Below are 19710 nucleotides of genomic sequence, written 5' to 3'. Positions count from 1 at the left end.
TCTAAGTATATCTAATTTAAGTGTAAAATGTTGCACATTCTTCCTTTAATTTGATGCACTGACTTTGATTTATTTCCCTCTGTGTGTGTCAGAAAAACTCCTCTACATCTACATCTAAAGGCCTTTTCAAACGCACATTAAATGAACCCAAAAATATGTATGTATGCTTCTAAGCCTCCATCCAGTTGAGATTTAATTACCCATTGCTGTAATTAAGGAACTACAGGCATCTTTAAGCTCTTTATGTATCCTTCATATCTTACGTCATAATGAGGGTGTCTTCTCCAGGTTCCCCGAGCACCCCGTCGACATAGAGCGGAGAGGAGGTGAAGCTATATTTTACCCAGTTCCTGCCCTCATCAAAACTCAGCCTGAGGGAGAGAACAACAGTTAGATCACAGACAGGCCAGCCACAAGTAAGTCATAAAAGCCTCGAGCAGGAAAACAGCCTCAGCCCCACTTTCAAAGATTGAGTATAGTCTCTAAAACATTGTGCGACGTCCTAGGAGAGCCTCACCAAATATGTCTAATTGGCAGAGGTGTGTGTCTTATGGCCACCAGAGATCCTCCTTGATTCAGGAAAAACACGCTGTACTCCTCCTGAAAAACCTGCAGACACAATCCAGCTTCAATACATCACACCGGAGCAAACATGAAAGTCTATACACACAGCATATATCAGTGACAACATAAGGAACATGCATTCTTACTCCTACACACTTAACAAGTAGAAACCTCAACCGTTCTTTACACAGGAGTCTCCGTCGCGTGAATAAACAATTGCATCAAGCAAGTGTTGCTTGCTTTGTTGCTTTGTGTTTTTTTTGTTTTTTTTAAGCCGATGGCATAAATCTGTGTGCTCCTTTTGGTTTATCTGTTTTGCAGATCAGAGATGCACATTTCTCACACAAGCCCATGTGTCAAACCTCAATTCCTTTATTTATTATTTCTCTGTGGGAAGCAAGAGCTAAAGAAGTGAAGGCTGAATGTTGGCATTGACAGTTTTTTTTTTTTTTAACCTATTCTTTATTCTTATAATGCCTGACTGATTCAGCTACTTTTCTCATTGTGTTCTGTATAAAAACGGAGGTTCAGTTCGAGGCCAAGGAAAACATTGAACAGGTCAAAAGATTTCTCTGGATGAAAAGAAAAAAGTGATCATACTTTGAATGAATACAGAAAGTTATACTGCATAACGCTATAACGACAATATTTGCCTTTATATCAATGCTATGTGTAGTCCAACAGAATGACAACATCCAAAAAGAGCGGAGAACAACATAATGACGAACAGAAAACGTAATGCAGCTGTTTCATAAGGTGCATGTAGATCGTAGAAAAATACTAGGGGTCTGGCAGGAGAAACGCCGTTTGAAGTCTGAGCGAAAAAATCCGGCTGTTTGCGTTCACATGTACAGCTCCTCCGGGAGTTTTTCCAAGAGATTTCTGCTAGTGTGAAAATGGTAATAGAGATTAGTTTTTATTCTCTACCTCTTTCCATGTGTTTCCAGCATCAGATGTGATGAAAATACTGACGTTAGTACTGGTCAGCTCAGGTCCAATCACACCTGCACACAAAAGTTAGAAGAGCACTTTTTTTAATCCTCATTATTTTAAGCATGTTAACTAAACAAGGCAAATCAGGGCAGTGTCTGTCGCTCTTTCCTCTGACACAACACGGAACAGACATGCAGGAAACATTGATCTGATTATGTTTTCTGATTTGCCGTGGGCTGAAAAAAAAAAAAGACAGAGCTGGGAACAGACGTTAAGAACCGGGAGCGATACGGCTGAAAGTAAACAACAGTATGGATGTGAAAATCGAAGGTGCAAATCAAATAATCTCCTCACCTGATGCGATTATAACTCCTGGAGCTGTGTCTTTGCTGACAATGTTTCCAGAGGTGTAAGGATTCTCTGAGACATGCAGGTGCAGATGTAAAGAACAGTAAGGCTGCAAAAATACGAAGCAGAATCATTTGCTGAAGTCAAGAGAAGCTGAGGAAGGTTTTGATATATATTAAGATTTCATCAAAGATGCCCTGACTCAATTATGATTCTATCATTTTTTTATTTCAAGTCATTATCTATCTGAATGGTTCAACTGTTATCAGAAATATATGGCTTTTTATTTTAACAATTGAAAGTATAACAAACATATTATTGCACATCAATACGCCTCCTTAATATAAATGTGATCAGAGAAACGTTTGCTGGATGTTATTTTTGAAGTGTTTAAAGGTAGCAGCTTATCAGAGTATAGATGTGTTTGCGGGATTGATTTTTAGAGAACCCGCCTATAAAGATTTTAATCATAGCTGAGGAAATACTTTATATAGGATTGAATTGATTCTCATTTTATTTCATGGTTGACTTGGTCCCCCAATTGATAAACTTAATAAAAGTCCTGTGCTGAAAGTAAATGCTTTGATTACTGATCATGTGTCTTCATTTTGGGGCGCCGGTGGCCGAGTGCTTAGCGCGCCCCATGTACAGAGGCTGTAGTCCTCAAGGCGGGCAGCCCAGGTTCAAATCTGACCTGTGGCTCCTTTACCATTGTCATTCCCCTCTCTCTCTGTCCCTGATGTCTGACTCTAGCAAAGTGGATAGAGTCAGATATCAGGGACACTGACCTATTTCTGTAATAAAGGCATAAAAAGCCCAAAAAAAATCTTTTTTTTTTTTTTTTAAATACATATTAAAGTCAGATTAAAAGGTGTGATATGTGTGTTTAGTCATTATATCAGTAGTTATGATCCAAAATGCTCTACAGTGCAGAAATGTACAATTTAGTATCTGTCCATAAACTCCTTCTTGAACTATTTGAAGCATTTGTTTCTCAAAACCGGGGGCTGCTTTGGCCCCCCTTGAAATCTGATTGGCCACCCCAGGTGCCAAGGCAAAATGCTAAAATCAACAGTTTGGGCAGCGTTGCAACAGATGGACAATCAATTTGGAAATCAATTTTTGGAAATCAATTTTTAAATCTCATCTCAAAACATCGTTTTAAACTGGCATATTCAGTCTGACCATCATCCATCCAGCCTCATGAATCCTCTTCACAAACACTTTATACTATAGATTTCTCTTTGAATGTTAATTTAATCTACTTATTGTTACTTTGTTGTTCATTCTATCTCCACTTTGTAAGGTGACCTTGAGTGTTTTCAAAGGCGCCTTTATTTAAAAAGGAATTATTATTATTATTATTATCATTGTCATTATTATTAGTATTAGTATTATTAGTAATAGAACTTTTATTATTATCATCATTATTATTATTATTATTATTATTATTGTTATACAGCACATCTTCTCCCGTTAGTCCTCAAAAAAAGGCTAACCCTACAAGATTTCAATGTTGCCTCTATGATGCATTACTTTTTAAAGTAGAAAAAAATATATTTATACAAAGGAATATAAAATATATTTAGATTCTTTAAAGTTAGCATTTGAAGTAGATATAATAAAGTGGATATAGAAACTGTAAATAAATATCACTGATTCCTGTGTTTGCACACACATACTTGATGTGTAAAAGTCTTGAGGGTATTAAGATAGATTTTAATTTTGCCCTATAAGCTTTCGTTTTGTTTGGGTGGCGGGTTTTGGGGAGTGGGGCCCATAAATGTTTCCTCCTGCCGGGGGGGGGGGGGGGGGCATCACAGAAAAAGTTTGAGAACCTCTGATTTAAAGACAATTACTACTGCTACATCTACTTATTGTGATTAAAACAAAGATAACGTCCTATGTATAGATTGAACATTTATTATTGAAGTAATGTTTTTTTTATATGTGAATGTGCCAAATTAGACACAATCTTATTGGTTGAAAGGTTTTGCCCTCAGGTAAAGTCATTTGATTTATATTCCTAATATCACAAATATGCCTTAAGCAGCTTTGTAATATGTGTATTTCACAACACCTTCCAACCCAGACCCCAGACCCTAAAGGTTTGTTAAATGATTAGAAAAGTCTCTTCTGTCCCTGGTGTTTTCTGATCTGTGTTGATGTGATACGCAGTCTTTGACCAGGCTATGGCACGATCCAGTGAAGTGTTTGTTCAGCAGATAACACAAATCCAAATAGGCAAATCTATCTCCTGTCAGTGGCCCACTTACTTGTTCACAATAGACCTGGTTTCCCTGGAGATCGGTTGTAGGAGCCTGAAGAAGGCGCCAGTCTCTCCCCTTGTTGTATGTGATATAAGTTTTCACTTGGTTCTCAACAACTTTATTTGACAGGAACACCCCTTTAATCCCGGCAACCTGCAAACATGAGAGAGAAAGAGAGCAAGCGGTGGAGGGGGGAAAATAACAAAAAAGGGAGAAAAAAAAATAACTGTGAATTATTCAGACTTAAGTAAAGCTGAAGGCCTAGTTCGGAGAGGGTGAGATGTCTGAAAGTGATAGTTTTTCTGACAGGGAGCACTATTTTAGACCATCTGTAGGACTCTGCAGAATCAAAACAACATATGCCGCAGCCCTGAGATATTTCTTCCTCTTTGTTTTTTATGCGCAGAGACGCAGACCCACGTGCAGCTTCACTTGGGTTTACATTTCTTCTCCATTATAAGAGCATACATCTTTATGTCAATGGGAGAATGACTGTTTCCATATCTGCTACCGGTCAGGTCAGTGCAGCTAAATATTTCAGGGAATTTAATTTGAGTGTGGGTCAGTGAGCAGCCACAGTAACCGGCTCTGATGCCTTTCCTAGGTGTGTGTTAGCAACAATGTGATGCTTTTACTGCTGGCTGCAGATGAGGATAATTCAGAGTGATGCATACATGTGCAGTCACTGCAACCTCGCAGTACCTCTGTACACACGCACATATATAATGTACTGGGCTCAAGTTAAAGCTTCTATTTTGCCTGCAATGTGACTACAAGCTTTAAGGCTTTTGAATTTTTGTGTATAGATGGTACAGTATCTTAAGACTGAACCTGCAGAATGTGCTTTTTGCGTGACAGTTTCACATGAAAAAGATAATAAAAGCAGGCAGGAAGGGGATAGGAGAGAGAATAAAACGCAATGTCGCAACATCTGTTCCATTATGTGAGGACATCCGAGACATCCAAGCACAGGGCACAATTAAGGAAAACACGACAGAAAAACCAAGAGTAACTCGGAGAAACGTTTAGGCTGTCTGTTGTACTCTACTTGTCAGAGTGGGTTTTATTGTTGAAGAGAATTTGTTTGGCGCTTTTACTTGAGAAAAAAATCTTTGGGAACTTTAATGCAACGTTTGCTACCCGTATATTTTTATGGTAAACAATATAAGAGTTGGGCAGATGAGAGTCTAGATAATGTGTGACTGTGTTTTGATTGATGAATGCTGCTGAAAGGTACTTTATTTAAGTGTAGAGAGAATTTATTTCGTCATTAATCATTAATCAAAGCTCTCATTATTTTTCTTAGTTCTTTCTTAATAGCCACCCCCTAAAAAATGCCAATTAATTCCAAAACACAACGTAAGCTCTGAAAGCTCAATCAGCAGCTATGATGTTGTGCAGGGAATCATTGTTTTATTGATCAAGCACACATTCCTGAAAGTTACTTACAGCTACTTAATGAGGGATGGTTTTACTCGTCCTTATTTTAACATCCTCGAAAAGGGAATAACCTCTCTAACATCGCCTTGGGTTCTGGGGAATTACATTTCCAAGTAATATTGAGCAGACAATGACTTGCTTTTTGGAAATCTTTGTCAGCAGTTAAAACTCTATGATCAAGAATTTGCAATGACATAAAACAGCAAATCGCCAAATTTGACCTTGCACATTTTTTGGCTGTTTGGTTTGTTAGATTGCAAAAAAAAAAAAAAAAAAAAAAAAAAAAATTTTTTTTTTTTCAATGGTGAATCCATTTAGTCACTAATTTCAGCACTCAGGAAAGTAAAATAAAGTTTGAATAGTTGCATGCAGGATTAAAACATTCAGAATATGAAGGCATTTGTAAAGGACTGCACATCGCAAATATGAAAATCCCAATGCTTGTATAACTGCGTTAATTCTTACATAAACTAGCTTAGCAAAAATTTATGAAGATGAAAAATTCCATCAAGTCACATAAACTGCAGCAGTTACACAACCAGACCAGTGATGTCAGTGTGTTCAGCGTGCTTGACTAAAAAAAGGGTAACAGGCTGACACCACCAGGCCAACAAGACTGTCACTGCCCACCTCATAGAGGTCGATCATGATGTTGCCCTCGGGTCCCCCGCTGCTCACAACGTCCTCCAGCATCAGCGTGAAGAACAGCCCTCTGGACTCAGACATGTACAGGTTGTACGAGTCGTTCTGGTGCCAGTCCTGGATCGCTGCCACCACCTGGTTATCGTCTGTGCTGATTATCTGCAAGTCCTGAACACGGGAAACGTATCAGTAGATGTCTCTGTGTGGGGAAGACAGCTTAGTAGCCAAAAAAGATGTGATTTAAAGGAGTTCTCTTAATAAAACAGGGTGGAAGTGTGCCCATAGAGGCCACAGAGCTTGTGCAGTGAGCTAGCGATTTGTCACTTCTTGACAAGATTCAGTCAGGATCAGCAGGGATTAGACCTCAGGCGTTTCATGCCATGCACTAAAAATGAAGACAGGCTCCATTTAATTTTACAGAACCCTTTATCCAATGTGAGAAGAGGTAGTGTGTGTCCTTCTCAAGGAAGCTTTGACAGAAAGCATGGATGGATGGATGGATGGATGGATAGACTGAAATAAACAACACTGTCTGCACTAAATCGCTCCTGTTGACATGACACAGCCACTCAAACCACTAAGCATCCCTGCTGCACTTCTAATATATGAAAGTCAGTGCAAAACACTGGAACAGAAGCACTTTCCTGCTCCTAAAAAGTTCCTGAGGACACAAACTGTGCAACACCAGATTTATTTTCTTCAATTAAGTATCTGTTGATACAGAAGGGAGGGCAATTGATTAAAGACTAAGCATGGCTCTTGAATAAACACAAGATCTGAAGATATAATTATGCATAAGCAAATCAGTTTTCAGGAGGGTAATAACGCGGAGCAAACAGTTTAATGGATTTGTCAGCAAACATCATGACTAACTGAAAACAAGCCTACTTTAAATCGTTTGAAAAGTATGAGTGTGTTACAGTGAAATGAAAACTACACTCGTTCTGCAGATTGTTTCTCTGCATGTGCTCGTGCTCACCAAACAGTGTGCGCTCTGCAGCAATCTTACCTTTGGCAGGGTGTACTTGGGAAGCTTCATGGGGTAGAAAGCGTTTCTTTTATAGGACACATAATGGACAGAGCGGCCACCTATTGGCACCTGGAAAATGCATAATAGTGCAATTTGAAACTCATTACAATTCAGGTAAATATTCATAGACTTCAGTGGGTGCACTGATTGCTGGCAGCATGTTTTAAACAATTAAAACAGCCATCAAAACTCAGAGTTTGCCACTAATTAGTATGATTTGCATTATGACAGAGTTTTAGTTTAAAACACGACACTGCCATTTCACTTCCTTGCCATCCTTTCCCAGGATAATGGCCCCTTTTAGTTAACTCAAAACATGACTGTACATTAAGATGCAGCGGTTTTACGGCTTTTAATTGTCTTTTAATGAAGCCAGACCTTGCAATAAAAACCCACCTGGATGAAAACGTATTCATCCTGAACCACCAGGGAGTCGGGGATGATAAATCCAGGGAAAGGCTTGCCCTTGTTTCCATCAGAACAATTCTGAAGTTTACAAGTTATGTACTGTGACCCTGTGGGTAAACAAGAGATGGGTGCTAAAAATACAGCATTGGGAAAAACAAGCAACCTTCTGTAGCTCAAAACCAAGGATTAAGCATCACTTATGCTGATGGTATTAAGTGAGCCATAGAGGCAACATTTTAGAGGCCAATTCTTATTCTCACTAATAGATAAAGTAGATAGTGCTGTCCCAGTGCGTTAGCATCAGCCAAATGAGGCAGCCTCCCCGGGGACAGGGCATTAACACACAAGGCCTTATGGAAGAACCCTCCTCTCTGCACTGTGGCCAAGATCATTGCCAAGTAGCAGCCTGGCCCTTAAAAAATGAATTAGCTTAATCATATGAAGAGTCTCCATGAAGCCAATTCAAATGGGGAGGTGGCTTTTAGTAGGGACAGCAAAAAGATGAAACTCTCACCAGTCTTTTAAATAGGAGGTTGAATTGTTTCTACTCACGTCCATCAGAGACGCTGATCTCCAGGTGGATCATACCCTGCTCCTTGTCTAAACCCAGTCTGGACCTGTAACATCAGGACATGTGTCAGAAAGATCCGTTTTCTACTGAAGGGTAGATGTCAATTAATAATGATATCTTGTGCTTAAATAATAAAAGAACATATTCCCACATTAGGTTAATGGAACATCCTCTCTGGTTTATGACTTCCTGGGACATCTTACTTGTTAGCCATTATCAGAGCCTAGCCACAACACTAGTTGTACTTGCAAGCAGAAGTTGCAGAGATGATTTTTTTTCCTGCAAAAGGACTCAGCCTGGTTGTAATGTGAGAGTTACAATATAAATGTAGGTGGAAATGTACACATTTAAGTGTAAAGGGGAATGCACAATCCAGTTCACAATCCAGAGTATTGAAATCCAGAAGTTAACAGAAAGTTGAACTTTGAAAGTTGAGCTTACTGTATGAAGGCTTGTTCATATATATTAGTCATGTAGGATAGACTTGTGAGTTAAAGATGATTAGATAAACAGTGTTTCTGACATTTGCTTTAGAAAATACATAAACCTGTGAAGAATTCAAATGTTAACTCACAACAGAACACTATACCTTTAATAACAAAACCTTATCGCTGACTAGCTAGCTACATAGCATCACTGAGATTAGCATAATTTAACTTCTTGTAAACTACATGAATACGTAGATGCAACGGGTTACAAACAGAGCGCTAAAAGTATCAGCATATTACAGTTATGCAAAATGTACTTTCCTATGTGTTTCAAACTCTAATATGTGTCCCTAGCTTGTCTAAAAACCCTCAATTATGAGAAAAATCCATCCTGTCCGTCTTTTGCCTGACTCAGCTTTTCAGAAAATGTTTGCTCAAACAGGCCGATTGGAGATTTTCCCTATATGACGTCATGTAGTGATTGAATACCTCCCCCTGGTGGGTGACACTGCCACAGCTAGGTGTTTGTTCTGCCCTCTGAATCTGCATTTTAACGGTAGGGCACGTTGTGAGAAAGCCTAGGCCGCATACCCTTCCAGAGGGGGCGTGGTTGAACACAGCTCATTTGCATTTAAAGCTACAGACACAGAAACAGCCTGTTCTGAGCAGGGCTGAATTAGAGATGTTTATAAGCATGATAAAATACAGTTCAGGGATGGATTTTTAACAAGAGACTTCAAATACATGTTTTGGGTACCTCTGAGACTTATTTAAACTGGTTGAAAATAATTTTTGGCAGCTATTTTCCTTTATGTAAATTGGTTTTTACAGGCTATACCATTCTTTAAGTGGGGCTTTGAACACAACATGATTCAGACGATAGTTTCAAACTAGTGAGTTATTTACAGGAAAGAGGAATGTAAACCAAGACATTGATTTATAGATAGTCTGTGCAACTAAATCCTGAAGGGTAGAATGCATTATTTATAAAGGAAAAGGGGGCAAAAGGTTCTACTGAAAAGTGGTTTGTTATTTTTTGTCTAACACAGTTATCCTCTTTTTGTACTGGGGGGGACACTAGCTTTTAAAACCCAGGTTGGGAGCCACTAATTTAGCAGTATGCGGTACCTGAACAAAGACTGTTAGATTTGGTTGGAAAAATAATTGTCTTTTTTTTACTCTCATTTAATTTTCGAACATTATGTTGCTCAATAAGGCATAAAACAAAAAGCTTTAACAATTAATTTGCTGGTGTTTGGACATATTTGAGTGATGCTGTGTAAATAATTAAAAAAAAATGTGAAAAAAGGAAATTGAGGAAACAGTTGGTTACATTTAGCTTTGAATGTCATTTTGACTTTGTGCGGGGACAAGTGAAATAAAAGACATTTATTGTTCTCTGAGGAGCAATTATAGAGCAAGCTTATCTAAAAACACTGGTGTGACGGACATTTGACCTGAACTGCACTTTATGGCTAAGGTGTACTTAGCCATTTCACTCACTTTCAGCAGAGATTCTTCAAGATAGTGTTTAAGCGCGGGGCGACAGGAGTGACCACTTGTTGTATTAATGGCAGCTGTTGTGACTGAAGATGGGTTTTTTCTCATTTTCCATACTGTGTCTGAACTATAATATAGAAAGCCCCCGTCCTGCTTCCCTCAGCACTCTGTAATTGCCTCACAGCTCCATCTCTTTTAATGGACTTTCTGTCAAATACTTCATCCAATTCTATCAGTGAACAGCGGCCCTCGCCCTTAAATAAACGGCCGCACTGTAACACCGTGTTCTTCACATAACTTACCCTATTTCTGACGAGCTAGGGCGCATGTTTACATGTATTTGTAAATCATGTTTGTCAGATTTCCTCAGATAAGATGAGCATCAAATGGTGAGATGAAAGTATTTATTTCGAAGCCAATCCCTGACGATGTCGGGAGTTTTTTCAACCTGGCATGTTTGACTTGTGGTCGACTTATTTCCTCAGACAGAGAGAAAAAACGTATTTGAACATCAAAAATTTGGGTTTTGATTGATCATCGTTTAACACCCTGGATGATGCCAGACACTGCAGCATGGTGCCAAAACAGAATGTCCTTATTTAGCAGACTGACTCCCAAACAGTGAATAAGGACTACAAATGTATGGTATGCATTCATATAAAAACTACTGCAGAAATTCTAATTATCCATAGGCCTATATACTTTACTTTTGAACATGCCTGGAACACAGCTCGCCACAAAGATCTCTAACTTGGTAAATTTGGCTTGAACATTGGATTAGTTTGGGGAAATATGTATTAAATATGATTACTTTATATTTAATTTTTCAGAACAGGTTGTAGTGTAAAATTGATGTTGTGCTGTGCAAATTGTCCCTGATGTATAAGTAAAGATGGTCTGTTGAAGTCTGGTACAAACCTAAATTAAAGACAAACCCTCTCTAATGAAAAAGACCCACAGTGTGGAGCTGTATGTGAAGCAGAGAAAAAAAATCATCTAATATGTGAAAAACTGAAGGTCTATTTGTGCAGAGTGAAGCTCGGGTGCATGTCAATTATCCACAGAAACAGATTTAATTGTTTTCCTGCAGAGAAAAAGCCTTTGTTTGATGTGTGAATAAGGTGACTCTGGGAGAAAACACCTTTTTGTTCACCTCCATTTCTGTTTTGTTTTTTTCGAGATGGAGGATAATGCAAAGCTGGACTTTTTTATTGTTTGCATATTTTGCCATTACTGTTAGAGGTTTTGTCTGACGAATGTTTCAATTACATTTGTGGAGTCTTATGAGTCCACACAGGCTGGCAATATGTGTGTGCATGACACTATAAACAATGTAATGAAGTGTGGATTCACTTCCTGCAGCTGTTGTGGGTTTGCAGATGTTCCTAGCTTGCAATCTGTGGCGCTGATAGCCCAAAGTTTATCACAGTTACATGAGGGGGGATGACAGTGCCCATGGAGAAAACTAAAGGGTACTCCTCTACCGTAAAAAAAAGAAGAAGTGTCATACACCCACATCCCCCTTTGAGAGTAAAACTCAAAACCCAGCCTCATTTAACAAGAGAGAGCCTTTGTGCTTTGTTTTGTCAAAAATCGAATGAGCCATCAACTCATTTTGAAAATGATTTTTATTTACTGTGATAATGGTGTTAATATGTTTCATTTTATTTCCAAGTCTGAAGCAAAAGCTGCACTCACACTTCCTTTGTGTGCTTCTGCAATTTTCCTTCTTATGATTTGTGAGAGAGATTCTGTAGCCAACAACTATAAAACAACTATAAATTAATTTGATCCTGGGCCGTAGTCCCTGAACTATCATCCAACAGCTAATATCAGTGAAACACTGACAGAGAGAGAACAGCCTTTATCCTGAGTAAAACACATCAGGTATCATACATAATTAATAGAAGCAGATAGATAATATTTGAATAACATTAGATTTGTAATAGATCTTCAGGCAATCTCGCTAGAGACCATGATTCAATTTAAATGTTTTTTTAAAATCAGAGGATCTATCGTAAAAACATTTACAACCCGAAAAAAAACCACCAATCGGTTTGACCACTGAATATAAAAATGCTGGAGCAATTCAGCCTCCAGGCTACCGAACGATATAAATGGACCCCACCTCTCACTGTTTCTTTACATGTCAACAACCTGAAGAAGTCTCTGTGCTTTTTACAGTAAATATCCTGATCAAATAAAAGCATTTTAACTATAAACCGGCCAGGTCTCTTAGATCATTAAATAAAGGTCTCATTGTGCTTTCAGTTATTAAACTCCTATGCTGGAGCTCCTGACCACAGACTCTCTGTTACAAACTTTACTGCAATCAGTGTTTCAAGGTAACTAAAAAACGATACTCATTGGTTCTACTGTACTTTAATTTTGAGGTAGTATTACTGTCCAAGGTTAATCCATTTTGTGCTTCTTTACACTTCTACTCCTCTGAATTTCAGGGCAAATGATTGCCCATTTTGCACCATTATATTTATATGCTGTCGTTAAAGATTACTTTTAAAGATAAGGCTTTGATTTCAAGAACTTGATAAAGTAGGTTAGGAACAACTGGACCAAATACAGCTCAATAAACAGAATGAAGTTGTTCAAACTAGCTGTAGAATAATCATCAATAAAACAGTAAAGTTCTATATGAACTAATGCATTCAAATCCACCACTATTAACATTATGTATGATAATATATCAGTCATAAGTTGCAGAATGTCTAATGTTTTGTTACTTTTTTCTATCATTATATAATATTACAGCAAGTTTAGGAGTTAACATTCAAATAGGGCTTAATCTTGAAAATCAAGCATTTATTTCATTGTTGTAATTGTGCTTTTAAGTCAAATATTTAAAGGTCAGAAACTACTCTCCTTTACAACAACTTTCAATAAGTCTCAGAGCTCCCCAAAGTATGCCTGTAAAGTTTCTTGTTCTAAATCCACTATGATCCTGTATTTGATCGTGCCTATAAACCCCTCTGATTCAGCCCTGATCTGAACAGGCTGTTTCTGTGTCTGTAGCTTTAAATTAAATGAGCCGTGTCCGACCATGCCTCTCTGGAAGAGCTTTCTCCCTCCATGCCCTATTGTTTATGGTGAGAAGGCAGACACAGAGGTCAGACCAGACACCTGGCTGTGGGAGTGTCACCCACCTCGGGAAGGGGTTACTGCCCTTTGTGATGTCACAATCCCGAAACGGCCAGTTTGACCACACGTGTTATGAAAAGTGGAGCAGGTGAAAGATGAAAAGGATGGACTTTTCTCATAATTGGGCACAAATTATTGTTTGAAAAACATGGTAAAGTGTGTTTTGCATAATGTGTGACCTTCAGGTCCTTCTTCCACAGGCTGCAAAAACAAATGTGATTCCAGACTCATTTTTTTCTTTCACTGTAAATAATCAAGTGAGATCTGAGGAACAGAAAATATGAATGCAGTTTGAGTCTGTGAACTTCTTATTCATGCTACTATCTATTGCTTTTTATAAGACTTGTAAATATTTACCGAGATTTCCCTTCTGTACTACTGCTGTAAACAGAAAGCTAAAAATGCATACATATTAATTTATTAATGTAGAATTGTTCCGTGCCTGTCTATTATTCATACTGTTTTTTTGAGCATGTCAAAATATGCTGCAACATTGCAGCATTTTTCTCTCGTAGAAAGGCGAAAGCTCTGCAGAAGACTGATAGTTGAACTCACCAGTAGAATCTGTTGGGGACAACGCTGTCATGCACAAGTTGCCATCTTCTCCCAAATTCTACAGAGACATAGAGCTGCAAAAATAAGAGGAATGCATTAGGCAAATGAGGTACAGTACAAGAAATATGTTTCCGAGTCAGAATATCGGAGAGAGTTATTCCCTGATTTATGTCCAACTGTATTATCAAGCAGCTGTCACATTTGTAGACTTTGTGGCATCAATATGGTGATGTTGTTTTGAATACTGCACCGCTGAGCTCATACTTCATATGAAAATGCCTCAGTGATGAGAAAATCTGTCAGTTCCTGTAAAATCTGAGCCATACTCTGAAGGCAGCTTTTTAATATAGAAAAAGGAAATAAAGAAAAAAGTGAATTAATGCTGATGCCAAAAAAAAAAGGAAGGAATGAGAGATGGCAAACCTGTCTTTATCTTTAAATCAAAGGGTCTCCTTCAACATCTCCGTAAGATCTCTGATTGTTATTTTTCAAATCACTTGTTTTATTGTCATGGTAATCTTCTTCCCTTTCCATAAATCCATTAGTCTCCTTTTTACTGCAAAGTCAGACTTTCGTCTGAGCTTTTACAAAGCCTGTCGTCTTGCCATCATCGAGCAGTGGGCATCTAAAGCTCGGAGCTTTACGAGGATAAGCAGCATCATTTTTACTTATCAGAGAGCTTTAAACTTTTAAAAGACATGGCAGTCAATCGATAAATGCAAAATGAAACCAAGATTAATTTCAGCTTTTATGAAACCACAGACAAACTGATGAAATTTAGCTTTACAAAAAAACGTACGGAATGACCTGAAGCCAAATTTATCAAGAGCATCTTCATTTTGACCTTTAGATGGCCCTAAAATAAGCTTTCATCTTCCTCCCTGCACCATTTATCTCACTTCTCAGACCTTCACTGTGTTTCTCTGAAAATCAAGTCCTCCAATAGCACAGGGCTGGGGAGGCCGAGTTTGATGTCTGTGGTGCTGAGTAAAGCAGACAGCAGGGTTCTCACACAGAGTAATGGTGTGTGTGTGTGTGTGTGTGTGTTTATGCTTGCAGTTGTGTGTGTGTGCGTGTGTGTGTGTGTGAGCTGGTGAATTGCTTGGGCGTGTCTTCCTTGTTAACTTTCCCCCTGTGCTGTCTAGGACAAATCCTTGCAAAGTAAAAGCCTACAAGCAGACCTCATGCCTTTTTAAGGGGAGCAGGTGGGCAGCTGTGTGTGTTTGAGCCTTGGTTTGCCAGCTGGATTGATAAAAAGGAATACTTTCTGATAGAAAAAACAATCTATCTTTTTTGTTATTGTTTTATAAAGAAGTGAATTTTCTGATGACCCAACAGGCTTGTGAAATCAAATCGAGAGAGCAACAAAATGTCAAGCAGCATGAAAGCCATTTGCAAAGCTCCTTACCCTCCATGTTTTTCAGGTGTTATTCCATCTACTTCATGCCATCTGACAAGCTACAAGTTACCTTTTGGTCGTGGCTGTAAGCCAGAATCCAGTCCTCCTGCTCAGGGTGAAAAAGCAGGCTGAGGATATCAAAGGCTAAGCTGTGTTTCTGATAGGACGCCCCCTCGTCAAGGCTAATGAGCAGGCTGCTCTCCACCTCCGGGTCCGTAAGCAGCATGATCTGAGACGAGAAAAGAAAAGAGACTGGGGTATCAGCGGCCCACCTTGACAGCATCCATTCCACAGGGTTTAAGAGCGATCCTGCTACTCGGCATAGATGCACAGTGCGAGCTTCAGCAGAGCTCGCTATGTAGTGAAAATGATAATAAGTCTGCTGCACGCTGGTCATAATTTATACAATAAAGGCTGGATTTCTCATGCATTTAGAAGCTTACCTTCCTCTTGTTGTTGGGACTCACGTACAAGTAGCTCAGGATGGTTTTCAGCCCGACTCTCTCATTTAGCTTCTCATATGTGGTCCCATAATCAGTTGACCTAAAATTCAATTAAGAGGATACACTTAAAAGGTTGTGGTGGAGAGCAAAGGAGAATGGAGCAACACCTACTAGTTAAGATGCTGATGGTATCATTAAGCATATCAGGCAAGCAGAAAATTGCAACAGCAGAAGTCATGAAGCAATTTGCTAGATGAATGGAGATTTTTTTAATTATAAAAATAAACAATAACATCCTGTGTGGCATGCAAGGCAAAGAACAGACATATTATCATTCTTCTTCTTATTATTATTATTATTATTATTAATAATGCTTTCGGGTAAAAAACCCAAATTTAATCTTTCTGATTTTCTTGTCTTTTACACAACGGAGGATTTCAGGACACATTTGCCCGTTGGCTGAAAATAAACTTTTGCTAATGGTTGTCTTCATAAAGTGGCACTGCTTTGTTGGGTTGATTTTCGGATGTCACTCCTCATCGCCCAAATTCATCCCAGTTGCCAGGCGACACTTCACTATGGGGACAGCATTAGTTCAGTCTGTTGGGAGTTGGGTTGGGAACTGGAGGGTTGCTAATTCAAGTCGAGGTGCGGACCAAAATATTGAAGTTGGCCTGGTAGCTGGAGAGTTGCCAGGTCACTTCCGGTGTACTGCTGAGGTGCCCTTGAGCAAGGCACTGAACCCACAGCCTTAGGGTGCTCCCTGCGTAGCAGTGTGTAGCAGCCCCACTCTGACATCTATCCACTAATGCATGTCCACAGGTCCTGTTTGTGCATGTATGTACTTCGGGTCTATATGTGTGTGAGAAGCATGTCTCTCAATAACAGAGTGTAGAACAAGATCCTCCCTGAGGGATTAATAAGGTATGTAAAATAAAATAAAATAAATTAGACTTAACCACATGTGGATTCATGCTCTTGAACAGGTTATTTCCTTTTCACACGTTACAACTCATTACTATTCTGTAACACTTGTGTACTGAAGGAAGGATCATTGTAGTGCTGTATCAGTTATAATAATATTAACAGTATTTTCTTAGTCAACCTTCTTTTACTGAGATATTTTTTCCTTTCCTATTTTAAGTTAAATCTGTTTGACTTTTTTTTCCGCCACTTGGAGGCCGCGGCAAAAAGTTTCACCTTTTAATTTCTATCACAAACTTGTTAGCAAACAGTTGCTCATTTACACATCCAGCAGACATAGAAGCACATTCTCATTCATTTCAAGTCTCTGGTAAATGTTGGTCCAACTTTCACTCTCCCTTTTGCTGTGTTTGTAATCACCACCAAATCCTGAGGGAAATATTTGACTTTTAAGCTGCTAAATGCTCCACTATGTTCCCCACTTTGGTGCTAACTCCGTCTGTCTTTTGTTCTTGGCTGAACGAGTAAGATATATTGTGTTTGTTTGGACAGAAAATTAACGATGAGAACGGTACGAATGAACTAAATTACAGAGTCGCAGATCTGAAAAGCAAACATTGAGCTTAGTTTAAGAACTGGAAAGCCAAAGGGAGCTTTTGATTCAGGTGTGTTTACACATTAAGCATTTCATTAAATATTTATAAAAACAAAATAAGACAATGATCAAAAGGAATATAACATGCTTTTATTTTCTTTCAAAAGCCAGTCAAAAAAAAAGCATTTCAAACTTCTCTGTTATCCTTCCAACTGTTTTTATGTTACTTCTGTTTGTTACAAAGCACAGAGGTTCATCCTACTGTTAGAAATCTAATGCATAAACTGTTATAAAACTGAAATCACTAGAATCCAAGCATACTTATTTTGAGTTCACCCCTAAATCCAGTTTGTTTGACTAGTGTGAGCGCTCCGATCTCTACAACGTGAACAGCCTGTGAAGGAGTTTGCCTCCATTTCTTCTGTAATTAAAGATTTATTCTTGGGCATTTTGGGCCTTTAATGGAGAGATAGGACAGTGGATAGTGGCGGAAATCAGGGAGAGAGAGAGTGGGGATTGACATGCGGGAAAGGAGCCACAGGTCGGATTTGAACCTGGGCCACTTGCTTGGAGGATTATAGCTTCCATAGTGCGCACACTAACCACTGCGCCACCAGCAGTAATTCAAACAAATAAATTACCCATAATGGTTTTCTAACACTTGTATTTTGCTACCATGCTTTTGCTTGATTTTTACTAGAATTGCATCAAAGTTTTAAAATATGTTGTCATGACAACCAAAGTGCTGCATGTGAAATGCTACTAAGTACCAACGCCAAATAAAGATAGAGAAAGCATTAAAAGAAAGTGATGTGTTTGACATTCTTTTAGCAGACCTTTTTCTAAGGTTAGTTTCTGTAAAAGAAATTCTTAACCATGTGAGAATTTGAACGTTCAATTTGGAAACATCAGGAAGCCAAATGTGTTATGTGTTTTTCCATTCCATGACTCTAAACACAACATTTGTGTTAAGCCAATACAATACAAATGTCACTTTCTATATAGTGTATATCTGTTTTGCTTCATGCAGAAAGTGATACCAGACAGAGGATCTTACCTCCATAGAGAACTCTCTGTTACTCTGCCGGAGTTGAAGTCGTAGAATTTTGTCAACATGAGGATCACCTAAAAACAGATCAAACACATAACCAGCCTTAAAGGAGTGCATCATCAGTTTTTAGAAAGTGTCACATAAAGCGTCACAGACCGAAACAAACTCACTGACAGCTCCACCTTTAATAGAAACCAAACAAACCTGTCATCACTGGCCCTGTATTTTAAAAACACTGTAAACCTTGTACATACTCTCTGAGGATAAACTGATCACATATGCATGCTAGAACACTTTTTAACACCCCGTGGACCACTGGCAAACTCTACCACTGGTAAGCTATGACTATATGAATAAATAAGTCGACACTAAAATCCTTTTCAGGCTCATAGAGACAGACGTCGTAAATATCAGGGACATCTTTTCTTTGAAGAGGATCGTAAACAAGTGTTGTAGTTGTGTGTGGTTTACAATACACGGGGCTTTACTTCATCCATGTAAAAAAGCAGTAGATTTCAAGATGTCTCGTAAATTATAGTAGATATCAATAAATGACTCACTGTTGACTTTTGTATATATAGGGAAAGTGTTTTTCTCAGCGAATGCCAGAAGCTAAATAAATGCCTGCATGTTTGTGAAGCCTGTTGGTGATGCATGCAGTCATGGATGTGTACATACATTTAAGTTGTTTGATGACATTTTGCAACATTTTTGGTATAAACTATCCTCTTAATGAATGTGTTTTTCTCAAACGATCGATGCCATATTGCTAACCTTATCGTTCCTTTACACAAACAGCATTGTTCATTTGTGCCCTTCACCCTTTTACACCAAATGCCTGCATGGTGCAATCGTAAAATCTGCAGATCAAATTGCTCTCCTGGGAAGCCTTTCTTGGCATCCTGTTCAGCTATCTTCTAATTATCAAGTGTTATGAGTGTTTGGGGAAACATGTCCTCTAACAAGTAGGAGCTCCATCATGTAAACAAGAAATGTGAACTTTAAAAAACCTTGCTTCCTCAGTTCATAGAAAATCCTGAATAGCTTCCACGAAAAAATTAAACAAGTAAGACCTTGTCATCTTGGCTGGATAAAAGGGGACCGCCCTCTTTTGACTGTAATTGCTTGAGTGAAACAAAACAGCAGCAGACACAAGCTGTGCACACACCAAGGCTCTCCAACGTCACTTATGTACAGTCGACACTCGCGCTTAGCTGTGAAAACAATTTTGAACACAAAAGAATCCAAGGACTTTCTGAGTCAATCAGTCAATCAGTGTGTGAGGACATACTTAAGAAAACACATATATCTGTAAGTCTACATAAGAATGCAGGTCTTTAAATGAAAATAGGAAACTTACTGTCTCATTCTCAAAATTGAGAAAGGTGAGTTATGCTTGATTAAACAGAATCAACAAAGAAAGTAAAATCCATTTAAATCCTGTCATTTTTCC

The 19710-nt window shown here is 38.6% G+C and overlaps 1 protein-coding gene across 1 annotated transcript in view; it reads right to left on the bottom strand.

The window, feature by feature from the left end:
• The window catches only part of LOC109981935 (VPS10 domain-containing receptor SorCS1), a 59244-nt gene that overhangs the window by 19699 nt on the left and 19835 nt on the right, over nucleotides 1-19710 (bottom strand). Inside the window, exons 2-14 of the mRNA XM_020630928.2 lie at nucleotides 18264-18331; nucleotides 15688-15787; nucleotides 15315-15473; nucleotides 13846-13919; nucleotides 8188-8252; nucleotides 7624-7742; nucleotides 7207-7296; nucleotides 6186-6365; nucleotides 4122-4268; nucleotides 1852-1954; nucleotides 1492-1568; nucleotides 518-609; nucleotides 264-371 (exon numbers count right to left, since the gene is read on the bottom strand). Of these exons, the coding sequence (XP_020486584.2) occupies nucleotides 264-371; nucleotides 518-609; nucleotides 1492-1568; nucleotides 1852-1954; nucleotides 4122-4268; nucleotides 6186-6365; nucleotides 7207-7296; nucleotides 7624-7742; nucleotides 8188-8252; nucleotides 13846-13919; nucleotides 15315-15473; nucleotides 15688-15787; nucleotides 18264-18331 (1382 nt within the window). The remainder of the gene's footprint in view (nucleotides 1-263; nucleotides 372-517; nucleotides 610-1491; nucleotides 1569-1851; nucleotides 1955-4121; nucleotides 4269-6185; nucleotides 6366-7206; nucleotides 7297-7623; nucleotides 7743-8187; nucleotides 8253-13845; nucleotides 13920-15314; nucleotides 15474-15687; nucleotides 15788-18263; nucleotides 18332-19710) is intronic.

Source organism: Labrus bergylta, chromosome 10 (assembly GCF_963930695.1).
Source record: "Labrus bergylta chromosome 10, fLabBer1.1, whole genome shotgun sequence".
Classification (NCBI taxonomy): domain Eukaryota; kingdom Metazoa; phylum Chordata; class Actinopteri; order Labriformes; family Labridae; genus Labrus; species Labrus bergylta.
Note: the sequence above shows the minus strand (reverse complement) of the source record. Positions and strands in the feature narration are given on the sequence as shown.